General features: G+C 44.8%; 1 protein-coding gene across 4 annotated transcripts in view; it reads left to right on the top strand.

The window, feature by feature from the left end:
• Window positions 1-27,473, top strand: part of TNRC18 (trinucleotide repeat containing 18) — a 204,223-nt gene that overhangs the window by 98,289 nt on the left and 78,461 nt on the right. For 3 of the 4 annotated variants that reach the window (XM_078665022.1, XM_078665019.1, XM_078665020.1), the window contains exons 10-17: window positions 1,864-1,986; window positions 2,535-2,964; window positions 3,273-4,220; window positions 5,652-5,830; window positions 7,611-7,747; window positions 8,707-8,835; window positions 17,288-17,462; window positions 20,974-21,349. In XM_078665022.1, coding sequence (XP_078521148.1) covers window positions 1,864-1,986; window positions 2,535-2,964; window positions 3,273-4,220; window positions 5,652-5,830; window positions 7,611-7,747; window positions 8,707-8,835; window positions 17,288-17,462; window positions 20,974-21,349 — 2,497 coding nt within the window. The remainder of the gene's footprint in view (window positions 1-1,863; window positions 1,987-2,534; window positions 2,965-3,272; window positions 4,221-5,651; window positions 5,831-7,610; window positions 7,748-8,706; window positions 8,836-17,287; window positions 17,463-20,973; window positions 21,350-27,473) is intronic. The other variant, XM_078665021.1, reaches the window with a different exon arrangement.

Here is a 27,473-nt window from a genome sequence, read left to right as displayed (position 1 = left end):
GACTATTACCCCAGATTCCTCTCGTATAGGGTGGGGCTCCCCTAATTCACCACATAATCCATGGTTCCTGGGATTCTCCACATGAAGGTTGCCCCATCAAATACTTGGAACTCCTACCATCAAATTGGCCCTCAAAGCATTTCTTCCAATTCTCCAGAGCAAAACTGCTTTCATTTAGACAAACAACGTGACTGCCATATTTTATATCAAGAAGCAGGGAGGGACCTACTCCCACAAGATTTTGCAGCTTGCACAGGAGATTTGGCATTGGGCACCCCACCAAAACATTAATTTCTTGGCACTGCGTTTTCGAGGACTGGACAACTAATTCTTTGCACACCTGCTCAGCAGGAACCATCAATAAGTTCACAAGTGGAAACTTCACCCAAAAGTCCTTCAAAAGTACTTCCACCATTACCCTTGCAGTAGGTCTGTTTGCCACTCCCGAAAACTCATAATACCAATTCTTTGCCACAATTTACCCACACCTTCAATCCAAAGGCAATGCTCTATGGATCAATTGATCAGAGATAGCTGATTATTCTTTTCCACCTTTTTCTCTCTGCCTGTGTATTGTCAGGCAGATTCACCTAGTTGCACCAAGATGCACTCTGCAGCCATGTTTCTCAATACTTCTAGAGATCAGTCATCCCTCACAAGAAGCTCCCAACCTGGCCGGACCTTCACACTCAGCATTTAGGACCGTCCCGGACCTTCCAATCCCAAATAACTCCCTCTAGCACTTTGGCAGCTGAGTATTTGGGAGTTTCGGTACCTTCACCATCCTACAAGAATGCATGGCAATTCTGCAAGTGGCTAGGAAACGGGCTATTCATACTTGCTACACAGCTAAATAAGTTTTATGTACTACTGTTTTTCCAAATAATGGATCCTTCTACAGTTTCGATGCTGGATATTATTTCTTACCTTCTACACCTTTATAATGCAGCGTTAGCGTATGCTTCCATACAACTATATCTGACTACAGTTGCTGCAAACCTTCAGAGGCCAACACTATATCAGGAGTATGCAGAGCATGTGAATCTACAGCTCTAAACACTACGAACAGATGGTTACAGGGTAAGTAACATTGTCCCATAAACATGGGAAGCCTGTAACATTGTCCCATAAACATGGGAAGCCTGTTTCCTGTGATAAAAAAAAAAAAAAAAAAAAAAAAAAGTCTCCTGACCAGAACTGTGGAAGCTTTCTTACATCCACAATGTGTAACTAGGTTTAATTAGTTACGTGAATGAACAACCATCTAGACATACTATGGAAATGTATAGGGTGATAACAGTTCTTTAAGATAATTATTGGACCTACTGTGCTGACTTCCCGTAGCTAAAGTGCTATGTCCCTTTTATTGAGGCTATTGGTACGGAAAATCCTTGGCATGTTTATAGGCCCTGTAATGCTAGTGATCTCTTTTGGTGCTTTTAATAGTTCCTAAAGTTCAAAATTCTTTCCATCATAGGCCGTTCACGCCTATATTACATCGCACCATGCTTTAGTAATGCCATGAGAGTGCATCATTGCAATCCTCTCCACCGATCCGTTAGTAAGCCCTAAGGCAAGGCAACTGTAATGAGGAATGCTTTATTAAAGTTACCAAACCACGATCATGCTATTTGTATGAGGATATGGCACTTACCTGGGAGCTGCTGTGATGAATCTCTGTGGGACTTTTTTTTAATTGTTTTCCTGACCTACCATAAAATGGGAATAAAGATATCTGAGCACTTCTGGCAAACATTACAAAGAGGACCATGCAGACACCTTTCTGCTAACGCTCTTATCGCACAAAGCGGCTCGAGGGTTCCAAGTCCAATTGCCAAAAATCGCTGTTCCAATTTTTTACAGGACAGCCCGATGACCATGGATTCAAGGCAGACACATTCTGCTCCAGCAAAGGGCAAGCGGGAGGGTTTCAGGTGTGACTCTGTGTCTGAGGCGTTGAGAGATTCATCATTACAGCTTCCCAAGGTAAGTGGATCTTCTCCACCTCAGACCTTAGCCACAGTCAAACGTTCACCACTTGAGCCGTTTTCGCCAAGAGTAAATTGTAAACTGCATGCGAGCTATGGAAAAAAGTTGTGAATACCCATTTAGCAAACACTGGAGTTCATCGTGGTGTCTGAAATCACACTGTAACGTTTGATATGGAGTGTGGTTACTCTGTAAATGTCAGCGGAATACATTGTTGAAGAATCTTATTTTTTGGTGGTGTGACGATCAATTGACGGGTTTCTTCAGCTTCATAACAATGCCCGATGCAACACAAACCGGCATCTGCAAATGTTTTCTCATCAATTCGTTTTAATGTGAGTTTCCCTCTGGTCTTTAAAAGTGCTTGTTTTTCACATAACTGTCTTAACCACAGCGCTTGGTTGGCACCCATTCATTCAAGTAAGTAGAGATGCCATTGTGTAGGTAGAAAAAAAAATTAATATAGATTGTTGTTCACAGTCTAAGGTAACTTGTATTTACCCATTACTAATCTTGCCCTGCATTTAATCCTCTGCCTAAAACAGGAAAGATTAAAAGCCAATGAGCAGCGTATGGAAATGGAAGAAAAGGTTTCTAAAAGGACTTCTGAAAGCAGTAAACAAGGCATAACCTCTTCCAGTTCTGGACATTTGCAAAGGAAATCGCATGCTGTGTCTCCATCTGCCTCGGTGTCTTACAACAGCAAGGTGGTGAACTCTCCTGCTGTCTCTCCTCTCTGCTCACCTATGACAGTGCTCAAAGCAGAGGTAATTCACAAACTGGAAGAGCAATCTATGCAGACTGCTTACTCCTACCCTGCTACGCCCAGATCTCGTCAGTCCAGCCCACCACTCGCCTCCCCTCCACCACCTACACCACCAATTCCACCGAAGGAAGAAGTTCCAGAGGATCTAGTCAAGAAAGACTTGGATCTTGAAAAGGAAGCCTCCACTCCATTTGATGCTCTGTTTCCTGGTAAGATATAGGACCTGTTATTATGCTTGATAAGTGCTTTTAGTCTCTGCCAATTGTCTTCATTTTTACAATGGAAAACACTTAAGGACAGACATTAGAAAATGTCATATACTGTGGGAATCACAGGACCTGTAGAAAATGAAGAAAAAATGTCTTTACTGTATCAGACACATTTTTTTCTTTAACTTGCGTACTTTTATCTAGCCTTCTTTCCTAATTCTGTTTACACTAAAACTGGGGGTGATTACTCATAAGCGATATTAGTAAAACATTTTTAATCCACATTCGCCCTTTCTTCTTTTTCTTAGACATGCCTCCGGGATATTCATTCCAGTCTCTTCCCTCATCCTTCAGAAGACCTTATCCATACCTCCTCCAACCTACTGCAGCTGCTGATGCCGAAGGATTGGCTCCAGATGTACCAATGGCCACCGAAAGCCCTGAACATATGCAAACCTCTCCGTGCTTAACACCAACACAAGTTGTCTCCACAAAAATGTTTGATCCTTTGAATGAGTCAGAAACTTTGGAGCAAAGAGTCAAAACTGAGGAAGTATCTGAAGAGTCTGAGATGAAGGAGCAACAGAAAGACCTCAGTGAACAAAGCACAGAATTCCAGGACACCGCGGTGGATTCCATAGAAAGCGCAGACCTCGCTAGCCTCGCAGCACAGCAGGAGGATGCAAAAAATGCTTTTGTGGAAAATCTCCCTTCCCCTCAAACTACGTCTCTGCCGGACTGTCATGAATTGGCTTGCCCTTTAGAACAAGAGGAGGAGGAGGGTAGTGGCCCTGGGGTTTGTCCCAGCCCTGCCCATTCTCTGAACTCCCTAACCGAGACAGGCGTTGAACAAGCTGAGCTAGAACTAGAACGTCCATCTGGGCATGACGAACTTTCTGTACCAGATCTAACCGAGGATTTAGACTCTTGCAGGCAGGAGGATTGTATAAGTGGGCCTATTAAGGAAAGTGAGACCCTTCCAGACATTGACTGTTATGTTGATGAACCAATGCAATATCAAATCCCTAATTTGAACTCCATTGACATCAAAACCGAGGATCCTCTTGCGGGCATGAATGCATTAGTGGCCGCCACAGAAATGCCAGAGGCCCTTTCCATGTGTACAATAATCAGTGTTACCCCAGCCCAAATGGATAAGGACGTGCCCTCCATAGACCCCTCTATTCTTAACGGGATCTCCCTGCTGAGCGAAATTGCCGAGATGGAGCTTGAAAAAAGAAAGCAAGAAGTGCTAAGTAAGTATTTTTTTTTTAACCTGCCTTACTGAATTTTGTATTCCTTCCAGTTTTCTAAATAACAGGACAGGCCTGTGTAGTCTTAAACTACTGTTGTGAATGACCAGACTTTTTTGATCTTCTGGATCACGAGCTTCAGTATCCTGAGCAATGGGCAGTTGTACAAAAATAAAATGTAATTATTTGCCCAAATTGCATTTTGAAGGTATATCTATGGCCTGTTCTACAGTGAGCCTTGATAGGAAAATTGATTGTCAGTAGAATTTATCCCAGTTTAAAAAAAGAAAAAACTTTCTAAACACTAAGCTCTGAATAGTTGAGGAAGAACTTGAAGTCTGTGCTGAATTTCCCTCATTATGACTCCAGACAAACCCTGGGCAAAGCACTACGCTATGCTCGCGTAGTTTGCGCTACTTCGCACTACGCGAATTGCACGTAGCACAGTGCAAACACACGTAGCGTAGTGCAGCGGTCATTTTTTGCTTGCTCGCGGTCCTCAACGGCAGGTTGGCGACCGCGAGCGAGCAAAATGACATCCCGGCGAGACTTTTCCTTGTTCGCGATCAGCAACATCAAGTTGCCGATCGCGAGCGTGGAAAATAAACCTCCTAGCGAGATTCTGAACGTAGGGAGGTCAAGTTTCTCATTGTGAGTGCTCGCGACCGCTCGCGATGAGAACCTACCAGTCCACGCTGAGAAAGCTGCCGCTTAAGTAGAAATCTACTCGAGTGGCAGAAAACGACCACGTGCACTGTGCAAGATGCTGTTCGCACTGATTGCACAGTGTGGACAAGCATCCGGCACTGTGCAATCAGTGCGAACAGCATTTTCCACAGTGCACTACGCAGTTCGCTTAGTGCAAAGTGCACTTTTGAGTAGCTACGCGTAGTACTACTATGCGAACTACGCCCAGGGTTACTCAAGACCCAATATCAATTGGAATATACAATTGTGTTGCCTTACACACGCTCTCCCTTCACACATCCTTCTAGCGAATATACTATATATTTACATTGATAACCCTTTCAACCGTCTACATTTTCTGCTGTGCTAATCCACTTCGTACTGTGTGATGTTTTTTTTAATGTAAAGTGCTTCGACTGCTACTCTGCGTAAAAGACCCCAAGGAAAGGGGTGACATGAATAGTTATTTATCTGCAGCAAATGTAGCAAATACATAAATGTTCTACTCCTTGGAGACCCACTGTCTTTGTCATCTGCAATCTAAACTTCAAAACTATAGTCTCACCCAGGCAGATCTCAGCAGTGATGTTAAGACAAGCATTTTTTAAAAATGATTTTTAAGTTTTAAGTAACGATGAACAGAAAGCATAATGAATCTACTTGAAGGGAAGTTAAACGAGGGTTGTAATGTGGGGTGCTTTCTGTTGTGGGGTACTTGCTTCATCCTAAACTTAATCCGCCCTACAGGTCTGGAAAGCATGGCGTTCCGCCCTTGCCTGCAGAGCTTGCTAGCGGCCAGTACGCAAATGCTGATGGAGGTCCTTGCCGGTCCGACGGAGGAAAGTTTGAAGAAGTGCTCGCTTCGGCTGCCTCGGGAGTTAAATCCCAACAAGAAGTACAGCTGGATGCAGAAAAAGGAAGAGCCGGTAAGCGGATCACATGCTGGACATGGGAGTTAGGAGGCTGGGGTGGAAAGAGCACAGGGCACATTCGCAAATGCTACATAACACATTCTTCAATCGGAAGGAAAATAAGCGGACCTTTTTCAAATGGCCTTGGTAATGACCCTTTATTTACCCAAAAGTGCTCCCCTGTCGGGTGTGGGAAGAGAGCAGTGAGGTCCATAAGCCCTAATGTGCTGAAAATAGAGGCGCCCACTCTCCGACCTTCAGCAAAATGTTGGGGAGTCCTCTGTTCAAAAATAGATCCTGGGATGCCCACCCCCATCCCCCAGAGAGCCGCAAATTCAAAATAGCACCCCTTTACCTGCCGTGTAATCCTGAGATAGAAAAGCGGACTTACTAATTGAGTTTTTAACAGAATTTCTAGCTCGGGATCCTCCCGATAGGAGTCATCAAAGAAATAAGTGGTGCCTTGTTTTACCCCGGGGGTGGGTTGAACACGGAGACCCCATATCAGACTTTGAAGCCGCTGGTCCAGTTATCTGCACAAAGCCGCAGTCCACCTAGGCCTCCTCTTTCCCTCCATCAGATCTGACTACCACGAAGAAACTTGTGCTCTGTGTTCTCTCCCAAGCCCTAGGCAAGCGCCTTCAAGAGGTGCCTCGATGATGTGAAGGGAGCCCTGTTCTTTGATGCGGTCTTACCCCGGGGTTCATATAGTGACTTCTGACTCCATCTTTGGTGGAGTTAGGGAAGCTCTCCCTTTATATTCACTAGTCACAGCGTTTTACAGTGCTCCTCTAGGGTAATTGGGGGGGGGGGGGGGGGGGGGGTGGAAGCTGGTACCAAGATGAAGGACTCGTACATTATGATAACGTCCGGTTGCTAACCCGCTTTCAGGGTTTTCCACTTAAACTGGTTTCCTGTGATTATTGGTTAATATGAAACTCCGGAGCGACACATTTTAAGACCAAGCTGCTTATTTTTACTGTATTCTTAGCATGATGTATTGTTCAGGTGCGCTTTCCCCCGCCACTGCCGCCTCTCCCTCTCCTTTGTACCCCCTCATTGGATAAGTATATCGATGTTCCACGGTCTTGGTATTTGATACTCACGGTTTTTTTAAAGTAATTTTGGTTTTACATTGTTAGCCACAAGGTGGCAGCATTCCCCCGCACATCTTAAGTTGGAACAAGGCTGCTGCGGCTTTATTAAAACTGGTCTCCGACAGATATCTAATCCCCATACGAACACAACAAGCTGTGCTTGCACCATGCAATGGCCCAAGCCGATATTAAGGGGTCTTCTAGTAATTCAGCTACACCCCCCCCCCCCCCGCCAACACAGCAGTGTCAGACTTTGAACTCCTTGCAGTTTAGCAAATTGTACACGACCCGCCCTTGCACCGGGCATTACATACCGTGAAGTAGGAGTTACTTCGCAAAATCTGTGTCCTTTCTTCCATCATGTTCAATGGCCATGTAATCCTTAGATACCGTCCTAACACAGTCTCCTGTTGAATGCGTTCACTGTATTTGGTTCATCAGAACCTCTGTAAAGTGTCCTCCATACTCGGGTACTCTGCTCCTACTACTACTACTACTGTGCCAGCTCCACTCAACTTTTGTTCTCTCTTTTGCTGCTCCCGTTTATTTTAGTATTGCATGTCAATAAGCCACCTATTTACACGTTGCCATTGGGGTTCAAAATATATTTTTGAATCCCTAAATGCATTGCAAATGTTGCACAGAAGATGGCCCAATTAAATGCCGAATGATTTACTCGCCGCCCTGTTCGGTTTCAGATGTACCTGATGAAGTCCTCCATCGATAACATGGACGCCATGGAACTGGACTACAGGGTGCAGCTGGCGGAGCTGCAGAGGCGCTACAAGGACAAGCAGCGGGAACTGGTGAAACTGCAGCGGCGGAGAGACTCGGAGTAAGTTGTACTTATTCAAATTAACAAGGATTCTTTTAATGGCACCCAGGGTTTAAATATCTTTACTACACACGAGCCCAACCATAAGGTGTTCGAACCCATTTAGTGTTTAATCTTATAGCAGATTGTGCATTGGATTATTTTATAACAACAATCAGAAATTCTCACCAGTGGCGGCTCCTCCGCTAAGGCGGAGGAGCGTCGCCTCACTGCTCCTTAGGGAGTGCAAAAGAAAAAGAAATAAGATATCATTTTATTTTTCTTTGCACCAGCCAGGTCGGGCGAGCGGGTCTTGCCATAAAGGGAGCAGAAGTGGTTTGCAATCCCTCCCAACATGCGCATGGCAGCTTGACTGGCCCTCTAGGGCCGGCCAAACTGTCATGCGTACTTGGAATGTTCTCCATTGGGCTGTGTTGCACAGCCCAGTGGAGAAAATGCCTAGCCTTCCCAGGCACTGCCTGAGCAACTGAACAGGCAGCTCAGACCAACCATGACGCAGCGTCGTGATTGGCTGGGAGAGTCCGGAAGCCTCGAAAGGAGAAGCGTGCGGCGGCAGAGGAGAAGTAAAGTTTATTATTATTTTTTACCCACCACCCCGCCCCACTACCCTCTTTCAGAGGCAGCCACCACTGCTTCTCACCTGAACGTAATAGTGTTTGAAATATTGTGTGCTATCTTCCAGTGGCACTTTTTGTATTCATCAGTAATTCGATATCTGATGTAATAACTGTCTCTAACTTAGGCTCTTAAAATCTTAGCAGTTAAATGCAAAGATAGTAAGCAGTGTGCACTGTGAATCCCAATTGGGAGAAACTGCTAAGTTTGTTTAGGATTGCAGTTCAAGAACTGAATAGTAAAGGGCTCAGGTTACATTTGAAACCCAGTTGAAGTGCATGGTTTGAATCTACAAACCATTGTCGTGCTTTGGCTAACTTTTAAGAGCATTTGTTACTTTTTAGCGACAAGCGTGATGAGAAGAGTAGAAGTTTGGCAAGAAGAGGCCCTGGAAGGCCCAAGAAGCGGAAGCATGGATCACACGTGCTCTCACCCTCTCTGGAACGAGGGAAGAGTGAAAGCAAGAGCAGAAAGTAAGGCTGGAATCTGGAATGGTGGGTGTGGCGGGATCTGATGATGACTAGTGTCTACATGTTTCATTCTCTAGAGGTAGAAACTGTCAAACTGTTGGTGAAATGAAGAGCAGGTCTGTCAATTGATGAGCATAACATTGGAATTGTGCATCTCAATTTAAGCCAATTACCAGGAGTGTAGACCTTCTGCTGCAACATTCTAATTCTTGTTTTCAGTTTCGCCCCCTGTTGGATTTGGAACATCCTTCTCTCACTGGAATGTTAAACTATCATTATGGCCCATCTGCCTCTTTAAAGGTCCTTGGATGCAGCAATAGCCTATTACTTATTGAGGGTCTTCAACAACAGTTAGTCTTCAACCCCACAATAAAAAAAAAGTGTGCCTTGGGGAGGGGGGAGGGAAGCTGACCATTCGGTTCCTGAAGCTGACCATTCGGTTCCTGAGTCGTCCTTGAACGATGTCAAATCTATTCTGGGGAAGCCTTTCATGCCGAAAGGTTCTGTACTAAGAGGTAGCCAAAAGCTGAAAGAGCCCCATAGATATAGACTAAAAGGCACCGGAAGAGGCAATCCCTAGGAATCGACACTGACAGGTGATCAGGGTGCAGGTGCGAGAGAGCCTCAGAAAAGGGTGGCTTTAATATAGAATAGTAAGCCTGAGATTGGATCTGGGGGAAGGGGAGGGAGCACAGGACATATATAAGTGAGCTGTTCAAAGAGGTATGACGCAAGTAGTGATGCACCTACTGCATGGACAAAAGATGGAAGCACACAGGCAAACCATACTTGAAAATTAAAGCAACAGTTTTAGGAGGAGGACATCTTTCAGAAGTCAGTCACATACAGACCTATTTGCACCTCCAGAAAATATAAAATGCAAAGTACCATAGCTTCGAATACAGGTGACGCACCTCCGGTCAGTAGGGATGCCCTGTCAATAAAATGGTCAGGGAAGTTAATACCGCTGGCGAAACAGAAATTCAGGCATGCAGAAATTGTGCTATTTTTAATAGCACCTCAGCAGTGGGCTAGGCAAACTAGTTGGTAGGGCCTATTGACCATACGGAGGGAGGAGGGGTCTAGTATATCAACCAGAATCAGCTGACCTGAGTTGGTCACCAAGATCTACCAGCAAAAGCCATAGATATACTTAAAACCAGAAAGCCAACCGTTGCTATAACAGAAAAGGGCTCAATAATGACAGACTACTTCACACTGCAGTAGTCTGGCACTCACTGGTTGAGGTTTCCTTCCCTCACTCAAGGCACACTTGGCAGCTATAGTGACATGCACTACAGGAAGAATTTAGGGAAGTTTCTTCACTGCACCAGTCAACAAAAGATTTCTAGAGAACAAATAGAATAGCATCCACCAATGCAGCCAAACACCTATATGGAACCTGTACCATGCCCTAAGACATCCCATGAAAGCACATATCTGATAGAGACTTCTAGTCACAGATACATTACCTTTGAATTATTCCCAGGCATCAGACTTGATCCATAACATTTTCTTGAGCATTCTGGATCCAGTCTGATGCCAGGAGAAAATTCAAAGGTAAGGAATCTGCAGCTGGATAGTCTCTACCAGATAAGGCGGTACCAAAGGCAAGTAACTTGTTGTTTTAACTCATGCATAATGTGTTTTGCAGCGTGAATCTTTCCTGGATTCACATGCTGTGCATTATTCTGCCATACAGTGGTTGGGTCCATAATTCTCCTTCAGATTTTTGTTTGTTGGTGGGCATCAACAGACCTCCATTTGGTGTCCCCTGTGACGTTGTACTGCTTCCGCCGGAAGCTTCCATGTTTGGTCGCCATTTTCAGATTCTTTTTTCCGCCATTGTGCTTGCATGCCTGCAGAAGGATCTCCAATACGAGGAAAAGTTTTGGAAGAAGTTTCAGAAGAAGTCCGTTGAAGATGATCACAATCTAAGAGCATCACAACCGAAGAGGTACTGGAGGAGAAATAAGGAGAAAATGATTTTTCCTCTAAGGTTTTCGAAAATGCCCATTCAGGTGGCTCCCTGTTTACCCTAATTGGAGAAGACACCTTTCCAGTTCTGCAAGAAATATCGCCACAAGTTCTCGCAGAAGGACAAACATCTGGTTTGCAACGTCTGTCTGCCAGTCAAGCACCAAAGCAAAGACTTTGATGCCTCCATGTTTACATCGATGATGCTGAGGGTGTGAGTGGGAGACCGAGGGGGTCCATCACACCACACAGGACCAGCAGACAACCCCATCCCGGAGGGATCTAAGCCTCTTGAGGGAAGAGAAGAATGTCACAGAGGAGGGAAACATCCAACGTAGATCTGCGGATCATCATCGTCGAAGGGCAGGCGACGAAAAAGATCAAGAGATCCAAGGCAAGTGATACATCAGCCTCAAAGAAATGCTCCCAAGTCACAAAGAACTGGTTCTAGGATGTCGAAGGGAGCCTCTGCATCAAAGCATTCACTGACCGCAGGTTAATCTTGAGGCGAGGAGCCCCAAGGATCCCTCAAGGGGGACTCCAGTGGAGGAAAAAGTCCAGAGAAACCCAAGTTGTCGAAAGATGGGCGGGGAAAAGAAATGTTCAGCATCAAAAGCAGACTGGTCAAGCGCCGAACAGAAGCTCGACGACCGACAGGTTGTCCAAAGAATCTTCGTGCCAAAGAGTATGAGACTGAGCCTCGACTGTCGAAATCAAGAAAAGAGGTGCCATGAGGACGAAATGGCTGCCCTTCTCCAATAGAAGAAGGACTTTGAGAGTCTCAAAGGGTTCAGAATACCACCACAAACTTTGATGCCGAAGGAGCAGACCAAGGGGATCTAAGAATTCCTATCCTCCGCTTCTACGAAGAGGAAGACTATCAGACAAGGATGTATCTGGGTTCAGTGGAATCCAGTGAACCTCTGTGGCAAGACCTGGAAGCAGGCTCCCTTGAGGAGGGAGTGGGCAGTTATCCGCCGAGGCCTTCGCCTCCGAATGACATTGGGATGTATTACCAGCTGATAAAGCATGCAGCTGACAGACATGGGGTGCAGGTGGAAGAATACAAACCACAATCCGATTTCTTGCTTGAAGCACTGGTGCGAATTCAGACAAGAAGTCACTTCCTACCCATGCACCCTAGTGTCCTTGGCCAGGGGTAGGAAGTTTTCAAGAAACCAGTCACTTGTAGAGCAGTGACTCCGAGGGCTGAGAAGAAATATAAATATTCTTCTTAGGACTCTGCTTCTATTAAGGGCATTGTACCGGCTAATTCCATCATTACCTCTACAGCAAGGAAAACAACCATCATCCAATCAACCTCCAGCCCGCCTCTAGATAAGGAGAGCAAAAGAATAGTCCTTATGGGACGCAAGTTCGAACAAAGTGCTGCCAACCAATGGCACATTGCTAATTCAGATACTCTACTCAGTAGGCACGCCCATCAACACTGGGAAGAGGTCTGTGAATTCATGAAGCACCTCCCTAATAAATACAGAAAGAGGGCTGTACATCTGGCAGAAAGCAGCAAGAACATCTTCCCCACACCTCCCTAAAATCCGCAACTGACACAGCGGATACATCAAGCCGCCTGATGGGCATTACACTCAGGGTGCCAGTTTTGGTTGATAATCTCTGGGTTCAAGCCAGAAGTCTAGGCTAACCTCCTTAACTCTCCATTCAACGGGGAGCAGTTGTCTAGAAGCTCAGTGGATGAAACGCTCAGCCCACTGAAAGGCGAGACTGCAAAGTTCAAGGGCACACTGACGTTTTGGAGAGGAATGAGAAGGGGAACATTGCCTTCAAGGAGAGACAGCTTCCAGGCGGGAAGTTAACAGCAGGGTTTCCAGGGTGGCAACCAGTCTACCACAGCACAACAAGGCTGGCAGTATCAACAGCATAGACGACAGCCCTTTCAGGGAAAAGCCAGCGGAAGGGGCCAGCCACACATAGGAGGGTCACCCCCACAAATAAGTGACTTTACAGAAACAGATCACCTTTCATGACCATCAGTTGAAGGCCGATATGAACACCTAAGTCTTCTACGCACAACCGCAGTAGGAGGCAGAATAAAAACCTTTCTCCAGTGGAGGAAGATAACTTCTGACAAATGGATACTGAACATAATGCTTTTCGGATATTGCAAATAACTAATCAAGTTGCCAACAGCAAGGGGGCCTAAACATGACAGTCCATTCCAAGGAGAAAACTACTAGTCTCCTTAAGGAGCTCTGGGAATTACTGGACAACTCAACAAAGGTCCTTCTACCAAAGGTAGACAGATGACTACGATCAATTCTAGATTTCAGGTTCATAAAGAAATTTATAAAAACACAAAAGTTCAAGATGACAACATTAAAAGAGGTCATAGAGTTGCAAAAAGGGGATTGGTTGGCAACAATAGACTTAAAGGTTGCCTGCTTACCCATTCCAATAAATGCACGGCACAAAAAATATCCAAGATAACAAAAAGATAAGAAAAAACATTATCGTTTCACAGTACTGCTGTTTGGAATAAAATCAGCACCAAGACTGTTTACAAAGTGTCTGGCAGCAGAAGCAGCACACCTGAGAAGAAGGGCAATCCATGTCTATCCATACCTAGATAATTGGTTAGTAAGAGCAAACTCCTACTTCAAGTGCAAAGATGTTCAACAGGTAATAAATACCCTTTACACACTGAGCTTCTCGGTGAACACAGAGAAATCCTCTCCAGAACAAGAGAAGATCTGGGGAGCAAGAATAAACTCAATGCAGGGGAATGCATTACCCAACGAAAAAGAACACCTTCTCTATTGACAAACTCACCTTTGCCAGAAGGGGCAAGTTCTGATAGTGAGGAAATTATTAGGAACGATGGCATCATGCATCCTTTTAATCCCATATACGAGACTTTACATGAATGGATACAAAACCAGTGGTCACAAGCCGTCGGGAAGGAACAGGATGCAGTACAACACAAAAACCTCCTGGAATTGCAGACAGTCCTTCTAGCCTTAAAAGCTTTCAAAAAAGAAATGTTAGGGGAAACCATATTGATTCAAAGAGACAGTACAACAACGTTTTATATCGACAAACCGGGAGGGACTCCATCCCCACCCTCATCAAGACTATCCCCAAAACTCTGGAAATGAGCAATCCAGAGAGGTGGAAATCGAAGCAACCCATCTGCCAGGGAAGGACAATGTTGAGCCAGACAAACTGAGCAGACAACCCTCATGCCCCTGTGAATAGAAATGCACCAGAAGGCAGTCGAAAGGATCTTTCGGTTATGGGGAACGCCAACAATAGATCTGTTTGCTACACCTCCGAATGCAAAATGCTAAAGCTTTGCCTCAAGACAGTCAAACCAACTGTTCGTGGGGAATGCACTTTCGATAAACTGGTCAGGGATATTTTGCATATGCACCCAAACCCGATTACTCTGCTGCGCACCGTGATCAGCAAATTCAGAAAGAGCAGGATGACACTAATCTTAAAAGTCACGAGGTGGGCGAGACAAACCTGGTTCTCAGAGCTAATGGAACCAGCACAAGGAAAGTACCAAAAATTACCAGGACAACAGTATCTGTTGTAAATGGATAAAGTAATAGAACTATACCCAGCACCAGAGGCTTTGAGTCTAGCAGCATAGCTCCTGAAGACTTTAAATTGGGACATCGAAAGCTGCCGGAAAGCACTATGGCTGTTCTAAGCGGAGCAAGAAAATGTTACATGGCAAAATGGAAGAAATACTCACTATGGTGTATTTAAAAAGGACCAGTTAACAAGAATACAAAGGACAAAAAAGTGTAACAATATGTAGGACATCTTTTGGAGGAAAGATTAACATATGCATTCTTAAAGGTTCACCGAGTAGCAATAGTGGCTTATATAAGAGGCCATATTAGAAGAAGTCTGTTCACATCACCAGTAGTAAAGAGATTCTTGTAGGGAGCTAAAGGAATAGCACCACCAAGAAAGGTACCAGCGCCCAAATGGAATCTAAATGTGACACTCACTCAGCTAATGAACACCTTTCAAACCTTTGCACAAGGCGACATTACAAATTCTGACCTTAAAGGCTGCTTTCCTAGTGGCTATAACTTCACTGTGCGGAGTGAGTGAGTGAGTTGCAAGTACTCACAATACAAGAACCATATTTCTAAATTCAGATGGACAAGATAGTCGTGTGGACAGATCCACAGTTCTTACAAAGTCATTTCATAGTTCCACATGAACCAAAGTATCCAAATACCAAGCTTTTTCCAAAGATGCACGCTGAAAGAAATTTGTGCACATTAGACGCAAGACGCGCCATAATGTACTACATAGAAGAGACCAAACTAAACAGACTCAACAGCTGTTTCTTGGGAAGACCAGTAACTATGAACACAATTGTAAGATGGATTGCTCAAACAATTCAGTTGTGCTGCACATATGCAGGAGAAACGCTAAGTGTAGCACCTAAGGACCATTTGATATGAAAGAAAGGAGCAACCATTACCTTTCTGGCAGATACACCTTTGCAGCAAATCTGTATGGCAGCAACGTGGTCATCATTACAGACGTTTACAAGGCATTACTGTATTGATATACAAATGAACAAAGAAGTACAAGTAGTTTTACAACCTCTGTTTTCAAATCAGTGCCCATCTTCAACCCAGCCACCACAATGCTAGAAACTGCTACAAAATCAATGCACAGCATGTGAATCCAGGAAAGATTCACACTGCTAAACATAAACCTGTCACTGAAGTTTTGCAGTTTGAACAATTTTGTTTATTCACAAGTGACCCACCTACCTCCACCTAGAAAATGGAAGGAAGAAGCAACCTTAAAAAAAAAAAGAATCTGAAGATGGCGATCAAAGGTGGGAGCTTCTGGAGGAAGCAGTTGGACATCACAGGGGACACCAAATGGAAGTCTGTTGAAATGCACCAACAAACAAAAATCTAAACGAAAAGGACAAGATAGTGGAGAATTCCGGACCCAACCACTAGATGGCGGAATAATGCACAGCATGTGAATCCAGAAAATTCTTCAAGCTTCAAAACTACATGACAGGTAAACTATACCATTCAGATGTCTAACTCTAATGGCAGTCGTCCTTTATGGGTTTTTATTTCTTAAAGGACAGTTGGCGAGCTCCAGACTCTTACAACTGAGGAGCCTTACCTGCAAAACCACAAGGACAGAGTTGTGATGAGAACAAACCCAGTTTATCCCAAAGAGGTCATCACTCTTTAATATTAACCAAGCCATAAACATCTGCATTCTTCCAGCAGCCTGAAACAAGCATAGGTGGCCCTACATACATTGTTGTTAGAAGCACGCTTATGTACTACATAAAAGTGAAAAAAAAATCATTCAGGAAGGAGAGGTAATTTTTTTCATCATTGGCATAAACAAGCAGTTTCCCCAGTTGCTAAAGGAACTAGTGTGAGATTATAGTCCAAACATATTACAAACTGTGTGCATAAGTGTCTGGTATACAGCACTGCTGGAAGTTTAACTTCTAAGAACATGCCATGAGGTGCGTAGTGAATGACATTGTGATTGCACGACCAGAGTTTTGTATAATTAATTTACTGCTATGTTTTTGAGAGTGGCATGCCAATCATATTTTGCATACATAATTTTTTTTTCTTCTTCATTTTGAAAGTGTGTATTTTCCAAATATCCGGGCTTTTTGCATTTGGTAATGTTGCTTACCTTAGAAATTGTTATTCCGCTCCATATTTGAGTCCTGTACCGTTAGTTTTTATAGGATTGCTATTGGCTACACATGCCTAACGTTAATTTAAGGACTCTACCTACGCTGCTCTCTCATTCGTTCATTAGTTCATTTGTGTATGTAATAGCACTCGCCTTAGTATTTTGAAATTCCATTTTATGATTTTAGATTTTGTTTGTACCTATATTTTTGAATTCTACTTTATCTGGTTTAATTATTGTAAACTGCAAAGTCTCACCTTTTATGTGGAGTCTGTGAACCTTTAAAAAAAACAAAAGTATTACGCAGTCAATTGGCGACAACTTAAGTGAGGCTGGACATAAAGCTTGGGGAGCTTATAGTCCGCTAATGTCCTTCTGCAAGGTCTTTGGATAGCCAAGTCAGAATTCAGTGTCCAATCGCGTGGGGCAGATCCAGAGGCCATGTCTTTTGTGGCTGGCGAAATTAGTAATATTGGTGAATAAAGGTATATTTTTAGACTGCTTAAAGAAATGTCTGGTGTTTGGAGCAGTAATTGAAACATATTTGCTATAGTACATATTAAAGTGGGGCTTTGCTGTATATTTCAGTGGTTTAAGTTTAACGAAACGCATTTCTCCCTCTGTTGGGATTTTACGGCTGGTAAACTTTTGAAATTCCAATAATCTTAAACACCTTCTCTGTCCGTCTGTCACCCTCTCTTTCCATCTGTCGCTCCCCCTCGCCCCATCTACCCTTCTCTCTCTCGTCCCTTTCGCCTCCTCCCTACTCCTCTGCCACCAGACAGGGCAAGGTCCTGTTACTTTCAGAAGACTCGGAGGTGGGTGAAGCGGTGCGAAGAGATCAGCGGGTGCCCCTTCAGGGGGAGGACGATGAAATGGAAAGCACAAGTGGGAAAGTGAAAGTAAGGAACCGAAGTTGGGATGAGTACGAGGGAACGCCTAGTTATTCACACGAGGTCAGTTCATTTGCATTTACTTACATGTTCCACAGCACACCTGTGGTGAAATGATAACCTGTAGCAACTTGCTTAAGTAGTTACGGCTGTCTCAAGGGTGTTGCATGGCTGACCAACTTTCAATTCTATTAGTCTATGCACATTGTCTCCCTCCCCCCCACTCACACACACAGTTCTTGGTTTCTAGTGGTTGATGTGCTTTTTAGGGCCACACAATTTTATTACTGGTTATGTAATTGCTTCCTGCTTTATTGTCGGGCATCATTTTCATATGCTTGGGAACTGCGGCACTATCACTTGACCAGATTCACACAATGTGATAAAGTGAGAAGGTTGTCTTTGCGACCCAGGTCTACATTATTCACAGAAGAGCTAGGACTCTCCTCACAATTTACACAATATGGGGAAAGGTCTGCCTAAAGAGGCACTGTTTTAATGAGGTTACACAGTTTAAGGATGGTTTCCTAGTTTAGTGGGTCATCCCATTGACTTCCTTTTAAATGTATGTTTGTCTTGGTCCGCTATGTCATTTTTATTGGATTCGTAGATTGAGGACCTCTGTGTGAAGATATCCACAAAAATGTACGTGACTGACTGTTATTGACCCAAATTAGCACCACAGCACACACATTAACAAACTAGAATGTACCTCAGTTAATCTGTCAGTTTAGTTAAGGGATACACTGTAGGAAAATGGGGTTTTGTTGCAGTACCCCCCACTTTTTGCCTGGTATCTGATGCAACTGTGACTAGGTGTGTACTAGGTCCCTGCTAACCAGGCCCCAGGACCTTTGTTCTTTTCCCTAAACTGTATTGTTTCCACACACAATTGGCACACCTCTGGCTCACATAAGTGTCTTTCAAAAGGTACCAGTGGCACCAAGGGTATTGTGAGCAGAGAGAGTCTTAAGAGCTGCAGCATGTATTATGCAACCCTATGAAACCCATCACCGAACACATACCCACTGCGTTTGCAGACGGTGTGCACTTGGATGTAGCTAAAATTGAAAGTCGAAATGGCACACAACCCTGTGAGCCATGCTTACAAACCACTGCTGGTGGCATAGGTAAGTCACCCCTCTAGCAGGCCTCACAGCCCTAAGGCAGGGTGTGTCATACCACAGGTGAGTCGAATTTTAGGTGCGGGCATACCTGCATGAGCAATATCCCCCTACAGTGTCTATTTCCATTCTGAGACATTGTAAGTGCAGGAAAGCCATATTGAGTACATGTGCTGGGAGTTTATTGTTGCGAAATCCACAGCTCCATGATGGCTAGGAAGTTTGATATCAAATTTCTCAACACAATAAACCCACACTGATGCCAGTGTTGGATTTATTGTAAAATGCACTCAGAGGGCATCTTAGAGATGCCCCCTGAAACAGGACCACCTTCCTAGTGTACAGCTGACTGGTCTGCACCAGCTTGCCGCACATAGACATGTTTCTGAACCCCTGAGGTGGGAGCCCTAGTGCTCTTGTGGGTCAGGAACAAAGTCTGCTTGGGGTGAGGTGCTTCTCACCTACCCTCAAGCAGGAACAACAATCAGGGTAACAAGTCTCAAAAGCTTCCTGCCCTTTGTTATGCTAGCTAGAGTGCCTCAAGCCAGTGGATATGCCTGTCCCTCTGACAAAGCCCCACTTATGTCGGCGATAAAATTAGTAGTCGGGAGCGGTGTGTCCCCTCGCTGCCAGGGCCACCCGAAGGTGCCCAGGACAGAGGTGAACCCCCTACTTAGAAAATCTTCCATCTTGAATCGAAGGATTTTGCCACTCAGGTTGGGGGATGACCCTTCAGAGATGCCTGAAGACTGAGTGCCTTGGCACCAGCCTTACCAGCCTGTATTTAGCCTCGAAGAACCTGCAACAAAAAGGTGACCGGTCTTGCAGTCAGCGACCTATGAAAACCCTGGGAGGGCTGCTGCCTTCGAAAAAGACGCCAATCTCCTGTGGACAACGAACCTGTCAGGAAGAAATCCACTCCAAGGACTCCTGTGCCATCTGGAACCACGAGTCCTGCCCACTCTGCACCCGACGCCCTTAGTCTGAGTGGCTCACCAGTCCAGTGACGTCTCCACAGCAATCCTGACTTCGAATTCATCGTTGGCTGACCGCCACAATAGTGCCTGCAGTGTGATTCCTAAGGGTCCCCCAAGCGCGACCGGCCCAGTAAGAAGAAATGTGATGTCTAAAGGCACCCCTCAATCCGCAGCCCCTGGGCTTTGGGGAGCTTGTCCAGTGGCGCCCCTGTGACCCCCAACATCCCAACTTACTTGTGCTGTCGCTGGTTTTCCGCCTGCACCTTCCGGTTCGATGCCAGTTTACAAAAAGAACCTCCATAGGATTGCATTGGACCCCCAAAGCTCTGTTTGCACCTGCACCAGGCTGCCACTGTGCCGCTGGTGGTATAGCTTTTTTGCTGCCTTGTGGGCCCCCTATGCATGCCTAAACCCCTGGGGCCTATGCCCCTGAAACTGCTGGTACTTAGAAACAAGCACCTCTTGAGGGTGCCCCCAGTCTCTGTTAACTTACATTGGGCCAAGTGACCTGCACCTGGCTGCCCCAGTGCTGCAGTACTTACCTTGATCTGACCCTTACCCAGTGTTGGTCCAAATCCCCAAAGACTGGATGTGTGAGTCGAGTACTTACCTGTAACTGCATACAACTGTTTACCTTCCATGGAATTGTATTGCATTTTCTGTCTATTGCACTAAATGGCTATCTTTTACATTTGCTAGGTTTGCTACTGTTTCAGTGACATTGATAAACGTATTTTTAATACTGCTGAAAAGTGCTTGACTGCCTTTACAAAACAATACATACTGCATTTGAAAACTGGTTCTAAAAATAAAATAATAACAAAGTAATAACGTTTTATAGAATTAGTCTTGGATTCATTCTTTAAGTGTATGTATTAATTTCTTTCCTGAGTGCGTACAACAAATACTTAACACAACCCTCTGATAAGCCTACCTGCTCAATCACACTACCACAAAGAGAGCTTTTAGTATTATCTACGTAAGCCTCTGTGAGCCCTTGGGAATGATCACTGGGCTGTGTGCACACTACAGCTTACTTTGGTATTGTATATTCAGAGTCTGCTTCCTACACACACACCACACAGTTTGTGTTGTGGGCAAAGTTTGTAAATGTAGAAATGTGTTTCTCAGTGTTCCTTTTGCTGTCACTTTATTAAATCCTGCAGCAATTTCTCTTGCTCCTTCCATTTTATAATCTTTTTTTCAGTATCGTGAGAGGTTGCCTTTAATTGTGTGGAAGTGACAGTAGTATCTGTTTTTGTTGTTGTAATAATTGGAAACAGCAAAAGTGTGGGATGAATCATTGTGCAAAACAAATGCTTAGGAATTACATTGTGGGTCATTTAAAAATAAATGGTCCTATGGGTTAAGATGTCATCGATTTAGAATTTGTTTCTTGACTGAAATGTTTATTGCTTGAGATAATTATGTAGATCTCATTTCTTCTTACCAACTTTTCTTTTCACTTCTCAGTTTCATGCAAAAAAGAGGAAGAAAAGGCAGGCCAGCGATCAAGAACAATTGGCTAATAAGCTGGACAAAGCCTTGTCGCTCACGAAAATGGACAAACTGAAATCATCCTTTAAGTTTTCAGAGCGATTGGGGGGCAAAGAGAAATGTGGGTCTGGAGCGAATGGACATAGCAGCAAGTATGTAAGCACCCAAGAGACCTTGCTGGGCAAGGATGAACATAAAAAGTGGGTTAAAGGGCTGCGTTTGAATACCTCTAAAGAAACTAAACACAAAATGGCTTCCAAAACGAAGAAGACAGAAGTGCGATTAAAGTCCAAAGGTCCGCTGAAGGCTTCTCATTCGCCAGCAGTATCAGAAGTGAGCAGCTTCTCGTACAGTAAGTAACTTAAGAAGTCCTGTCCTCCCCACCATTTTTTGTGTGCTGTTATAGCTGTGATTCGAGATCAAAATGTTACTCACATTATTTACTCTTTACCCCTAAACGTGACGATTTGGCTAAAAAAATACGGGCATGGCATGGTGATTACAGCCTCAGAAGATTTGTCAATCGGCAATAGTTGTGTGGTTGTCTATTAATCGAAAACCTAAATAGCTTACTTCCTGATTTAGTCGTGTATATTTAATTGTATCAGGAAGATTTATAGATTGCAGACGAGCACACTGACACATTTCTACGACAGGATAATTAGAGTAATTCTACGAAAGGACCGGTCAGTGTCCTTTAAAATGTACTTCAGGGGAGAATCTTGGCCCTTTCATCATAGCAAATTAATTGCTGGGAAGTAGACTCTCAACAGGAGCTTGTCAGTGCCCAATGTGCGTTTCATAGACTTTGAAAAGTGATTTGCTCTCTGGTGGTTCCAATCAAAAGTATGAAGCGTTGATAAGACAAAGAAGATATTTACTCAAATTGGCTATGGAGATCAAGCTCTTTTTTTTTTTTTTTCACCACCCACCCAAAACTAGCATATGAGGTCTGAACAAGCATACATGGCCTGATTTCTCAAACCATGAGTGTTCCTATGACTTCTAAGCGTACAACTTACACAGCGAATTGCTTATTTCTAGGGAATTGTGAAATCCTGCAAATTATAGATTTGCTTCATCGGAATGTCTGTATGGCATATTATCCTCCGTATTATACAGGGTGGGTGTACTGGAGCACTTTATCCTCTGTCACTCTGCCACAGGGACATTTGTCTTCTCCCCTGTGTCCCTCAGCGTGGACAAACACCCTGAATTTGTTACAACAGCTTTACACAGGTGGCTAACTTCCCTTTAAGCTTTGCCAAACCTCTGGACATCCTGTAATGGATATCTAGGAACCACATCCTGAAATGAAGTGGATTTTGGGGGTTCACTTCTGTTGGCCTATTGATATTTTGACTTTATTTTTTTATTTTTAACATAAGAGACTACTTTCTCAGTGACACAGTAATGTGCCAAACTTTTCAGAGACCCTTACCATCATCTCTGAAAATGGTTACATCTACACAGCAAGATTGAAAAGAAAAAAGCCCACAAATCAATCAATCATAACATTTTTATAGCGCACTACTCACCCGGAAGGGTCTCAAGGCGCTTGTGGGAAGGGGTCCGCTATTGCTCGAACAGCCAGGTCTTGAGTTGTCTCCTGAAGGCGAGATGGTCCTGGGTCAGCCGAAGGTGGATGGGGAGGGAGTTCCATGTCTTGGCCGCCAGGTAGGAGAAGGATCTTCCTCCGGCGGTGGCTCTTCGGATGCGTGGTACGGCGGCGAGGGCGAGGCTTGTAGAACGTAGCTGGCGGGTGGGTGTGTAGAAGGTCAGGCGGTCGTTGAGGTACTTGGGGCCCAGGTCGTGGAGAGACTTGTGTGCGTGGGTGAGGAGCATGAACGTGATTCTCTTGCTGACTGGGAGCCAGTGCAGGTCCCTCAGGTAGCCGGAGATGTGGCTGCGTCGGGGGATGTCCAGGATGAGTCGGGCGGAGGTGTTCTGGATGCGTTGGAGTCTTTTCTGTAGCTTGGCTGTGGTTCCGGCGTAGAGGGTGTTTCCGTAGTCCAGTCGGCTGGTGACGAGTGCCTGGGTGACTGTCTTCCTGGTTTCGGTCGGGATCCATCGGAAGATCTTGCGGAGCATGCATAGGGTGTTGAAGCATGATGAGGAGACGGCGTTGACTTGTCTGGTCATCGAGAGGGAGGAGTCCAGGATGAAGCTCAGGTTGCGTGCGTGGTCTGTTGGCTTGGGAGTGGTGCCCAGGGCGGGGGGCCACCAGGAGTCGTCCCAGGCGGAGGGCCCAGGATGAGGACTTCCGTCTTGTCTGAGTTCAGTTTCAGGCGGCTGTTCTTCATCCACTCTGCGACGTCTTTCATCCCTTCGTGTAGGCTAGTTCTGGCGGTGGCAGGGTCTCTGGTGAGGGAGAGGATCAGTTGGGTGTCGTCGGCGTAGGAGATGATGTTGAGGTTGTGTTGGCGTGCGATGGCTGCAAGAGGTCTCATGTAGACGTTGAAGAGGGTGGGGCTGAGTGATGATCCTTGCGGTACGCCGCAGATGACTTCGGTGGCCTCGGATCGAAACGGGGGGAGGCGGACTCTGTGTTCTTCCGGCGAGGAACGAGATGATCCACTCCAGTGACTTCTCTTGGATACCGATGTTGCTGAGGCGTTGAACTAGGGTGCGGTGGCAGACAGCGTCGAACGCTGCAGAGAGGTCCAGGAGGTTGAGGGCCGCTGTTTCCCCGTTGTCGAGCAGGGTTCTGATGTCGGTGGCTGCGATGAGGGCGGTCTCAGTGCTGTGGTTGGCTCTGGGTCGAGGGATCCGTTCGTCTCGAGGAAGGCGGCAAGCTGTCTGTTGACTGTCTTCTCGATGACTTTGGCCGGAAAAGGGAGGAGCGAGATGGGGCAGAAGTTCTTGAGGTCGGTAGGGTCCGCTGTTGGTTTCTTCAGTAGGGCGCTGAGCTCGGCATGCATCCAGCTCTCCGGGAAGGTGGCGGTGTTGAAGGAGGTGTTGATGATGTTCCGGAGTTGGGGTGCGATGGTGGAGTCGGCCTTGTTGAAGACGTGGTGGGGGCAGGGGTCGGTTGGAGATCCGGAGTGGATGGTGTTCGTGTCTTCGGTGGTCACCGTGGTCCAGGTGCGGAGGGTGGCGGTGGGGGGCGTTGGTTCGATGGTTGGGTGCGTGGATGGTGCGCCGAAGCTGTTGTGGATGTCGGCGATCTTGCGGTGGAAGAACGAGGCGAGAGAGTCGCAGAGATCTTGTGAAGGAGTGATGTCGTTGTTGCCGGTGCTGGGGTTGGAGAACTCATTGACGATGCTGAAGAGTTCCTTGCTGTCGTGGGCATTGTTGTCCAGTCGTTCCTTCAGTGATTTCTTCTTGGTGGTGCGGATAAGCTGGTGGTGCTTGCGGGTGGTGTGTTTGAGGGCGGTCATGTTGTCTGTGGTCTGGTCGAGGAGCCAGGCTTTCTCAAAGGAACATAGCTCTAACAATGTTTATCGGTGATGGTCCGGATACCTCGGTGGCAAGGCTATCTGATGACGAATCCTCCTTTGGACTTGTTCTGTGGTTCTATTGGATAGTGGCATGTTCTGGGATTAGCTCTTTGGATCTACTGAAGTTCACACAAAGAAGTGATGAGGTATTATGATGCTGGTAATGTAGGTAATTTGGTGCAGTCCACCACACCTTTTTGTAAAAGTTTCCAAGAGAAAACCTAAGCACGTGTTGTAAAAAAAAAATACAGGTCCTACTTGAAGTCCACAGGATCACACTTCCGTGCACAGTTCCTTGTCAAAAGTTGTTTTATGTCAAGCCATTGCTAAAGTTCTTTGGGGGTTACATGATGCACCTTTCAGCACTATGCAGAAGATAAACCGTTGTTTCTGTGGATTTCTTGATATAAGCTTTAGAATTTCAAATGGTGCCAGGCCAGAATCGCCAACTGACTCGACATTACTAAGTAGACTAAATACAAGCATACAAAATAAAATCTTCCTTATGCAAGGATAATTATCCATACAATGACGGCAAAAAATGACCCTGCTTAAAGCTTATTGTAAACCTTGACACCGAGCAAGTTAGTCTATGTGTAATCGAGTCCAGTAACAGCTTGCCAACTGAAAAGTGTGCTGGCCTTATAAAAGTATCCACCTTTCACAAGTGTATTCTGCTGCTGTTCCTGCCACAACACAGATCTAGAACTGTTCATACTTCCCTATGAAATGCAAAGACACCACGCCCTTTAGACCGGCTTCTATTTAATGAAAGGCATTAACTCTAAGGTAATGTCATTAAAGATTCTGTTTTCGTTGTTCATCTTTTATGTGGCAACCAAATGCACTCCAGCTTTTGTTAGTCTTGGTTTAAATCCAGTAACCTAATTAGACTGACACATCTGGTACCATTTAAATTTAGACGAAAAACTGAGTGTCCTGACATGGAGTGAGGTGGGCACACATGTTTGTAGATGTGCAGATCAGTTGCAGGTAGAAGCGGCTCCTACAATGTGCATCTTTATTTTACAAACGGGTGCCCAATTACTAAATTAATGTGAGCAAAAGTGTGTTTGGAAATCTAGAGGAGCAAGAGCACTTTCTCTTTTAGATGGTAAAATTATGCTTGGCTTGTTTATATACACTTGATCATGCCCATTCCAACAATGTAGTTAGCCCACAGTGTCTTACCCCAGTTTTTAGGATCCATTGTGCTGCTGAGTAAAGCTGCCAGAATCAAGCAGGTCGCCCTCCTACAATCTATTTGGAGCATCAACGTACTGATCACGGTTGCTCGTGCCCTGAAAGTGTTCTCCTATTGCCCAACGATGAAAGCTCTTCCATAAAGGCACATTTTGGCTGTTACTTTGTGATGATGGGGAAAGTAATCAAGAAATCGATTGGCATAACATTCATGCAGCAAAAGAAAAATGCAGCACTATTTGAGCTACTTCCGCCTATCTGACTATATAATATGAGGTCCGTGAATACACCGGACCACTGTTAACTAAGGATCCTTAGGATATTCTTAATTTGTAGACTTCATATAGAGGCAGGAGGAAAAGACATTCTTTGTGCTGAGGAAGTATGTCAGTGGCATCACACTGCACTCCATCTGCTTTTTTTGATTTATAAGGAATACTTCAGATGTAGAATGTGTGCAAAATATTGATTCCCACAGAGAAAATGGACCATGTTTTGGAAAGGATTGGTAATAATGGCTGGTAGCTAAGATGCGATTTGTGCCAGGAGTATGTAAAATTTGCGTAAATTTGCTTTAGCAAAATCAAGGCAAAATTACGCAAAATGCAAATCAGTCAATTATCAATTAAGAATCTTTATTCGGTGATTAAAAAACACCATAAAAGCACATATATACATTAATAAAGTTATTAAACATTAATCAAGATCCTTATACAGAGTTAGCACAAGTAAAAAATACCGATGTACGGGTCCATAATCATAAAAAGAAAATCCAAAGTCTTTCATTCCTAACCCCTGGTCATCCTTAATCGGACCGCAACCTTAATAAAATTCATAATACAGCACAAGGTAAGGGGATCGGAGGCTTTTTGCAAAAAGACTAGTGCATCCCTAGCATGTTTCTGATGGGCATTTTTTAAAATATTTACAAGAAAACTGCGCCTGGGCATAGAAAAATAGGGACAAAGCAAAACAAAATGGAGGGAGTCCTGCGGAGACCTGTTGTCGCAGCCGCAGGGTCCCTTCTGCTCAATTGACGTGGAGAAACCTGCTGGTGAAGCCAACATAAAAGGAAGTAGATTCAGTCTAAAACGGCACATAAGAAATCTATCCTGTGCATTATGCATGAGGTACAGATAAGGCTCCATACCCTCCACACTCTTCACCAGATTATGAGCTCTCACAGTCTTTTTAAATCTTTCAGCCTCAGCTCTGTATTGGGTTTTCCGCTCTAGAAAAATTTCCCCTACTTGTTTCTTGTGCTGGGCTGAAATTGTTGTAGGGTTCGTGAAGAGGTTTCCAAAACCGAAATCCTCGAGGGTATTTTTCACATATTTAAGCCAAGGGATGCGCATACAATTGGTCCTATCTAAGCAGTCCAATAGAATTTCTCTGCTTAGATGCGCATCTGGGTTAACCCATATTTTTAGCCAGGCCACAATTGGCCTAAATTTTAACAGGTCATCCAAGTATGGCCTCCCTAGCTCCCTATGAGCTATGACTCCAGCGGTGCTGGGTGGCACCCTCAGGATAGATTTCAAATATTTGTTTTCTTCCTGTTGGATTCTAGTAGTGTTCACAAAGCCCCATACTTCTGCCCCATAGATTACTTTGGAGCATGATACGGAGCAATACAAGTTCACCACCTGTTCCAGGCTCCATCTACCTAACCTCCTGCCGTAACCTGCTATTGCCCCGTTAGAGGCAATCATTTTGCTACAACGTTCCGCCACCAAGGAGTTAAACTGCAAAGCGCCGTCAAAGGTCACTCCGAGATAAGTGAACGTTTTGACCTCCTCTAAAATATGAGTGCCTATTGTATAAGTAAATTTA

The sequence above is a fragment of the Lissotriton helveticus genome, chromosome 10 (assembly GCF_964261635.1).
Source record: "Lissotriton helveticus chromosome 10, aLisHel1.1, whole genome shotgun sequence".
Lineage (NCBI taxonomy): Eukaryota > Metazoa > Chordata > Amphibia > Caudata > Salamandridae > Lissotriton > Lissotriton helveticus.
This window is presented reverse-complemented; position numbering and strand designations above follow the sequence as displayed.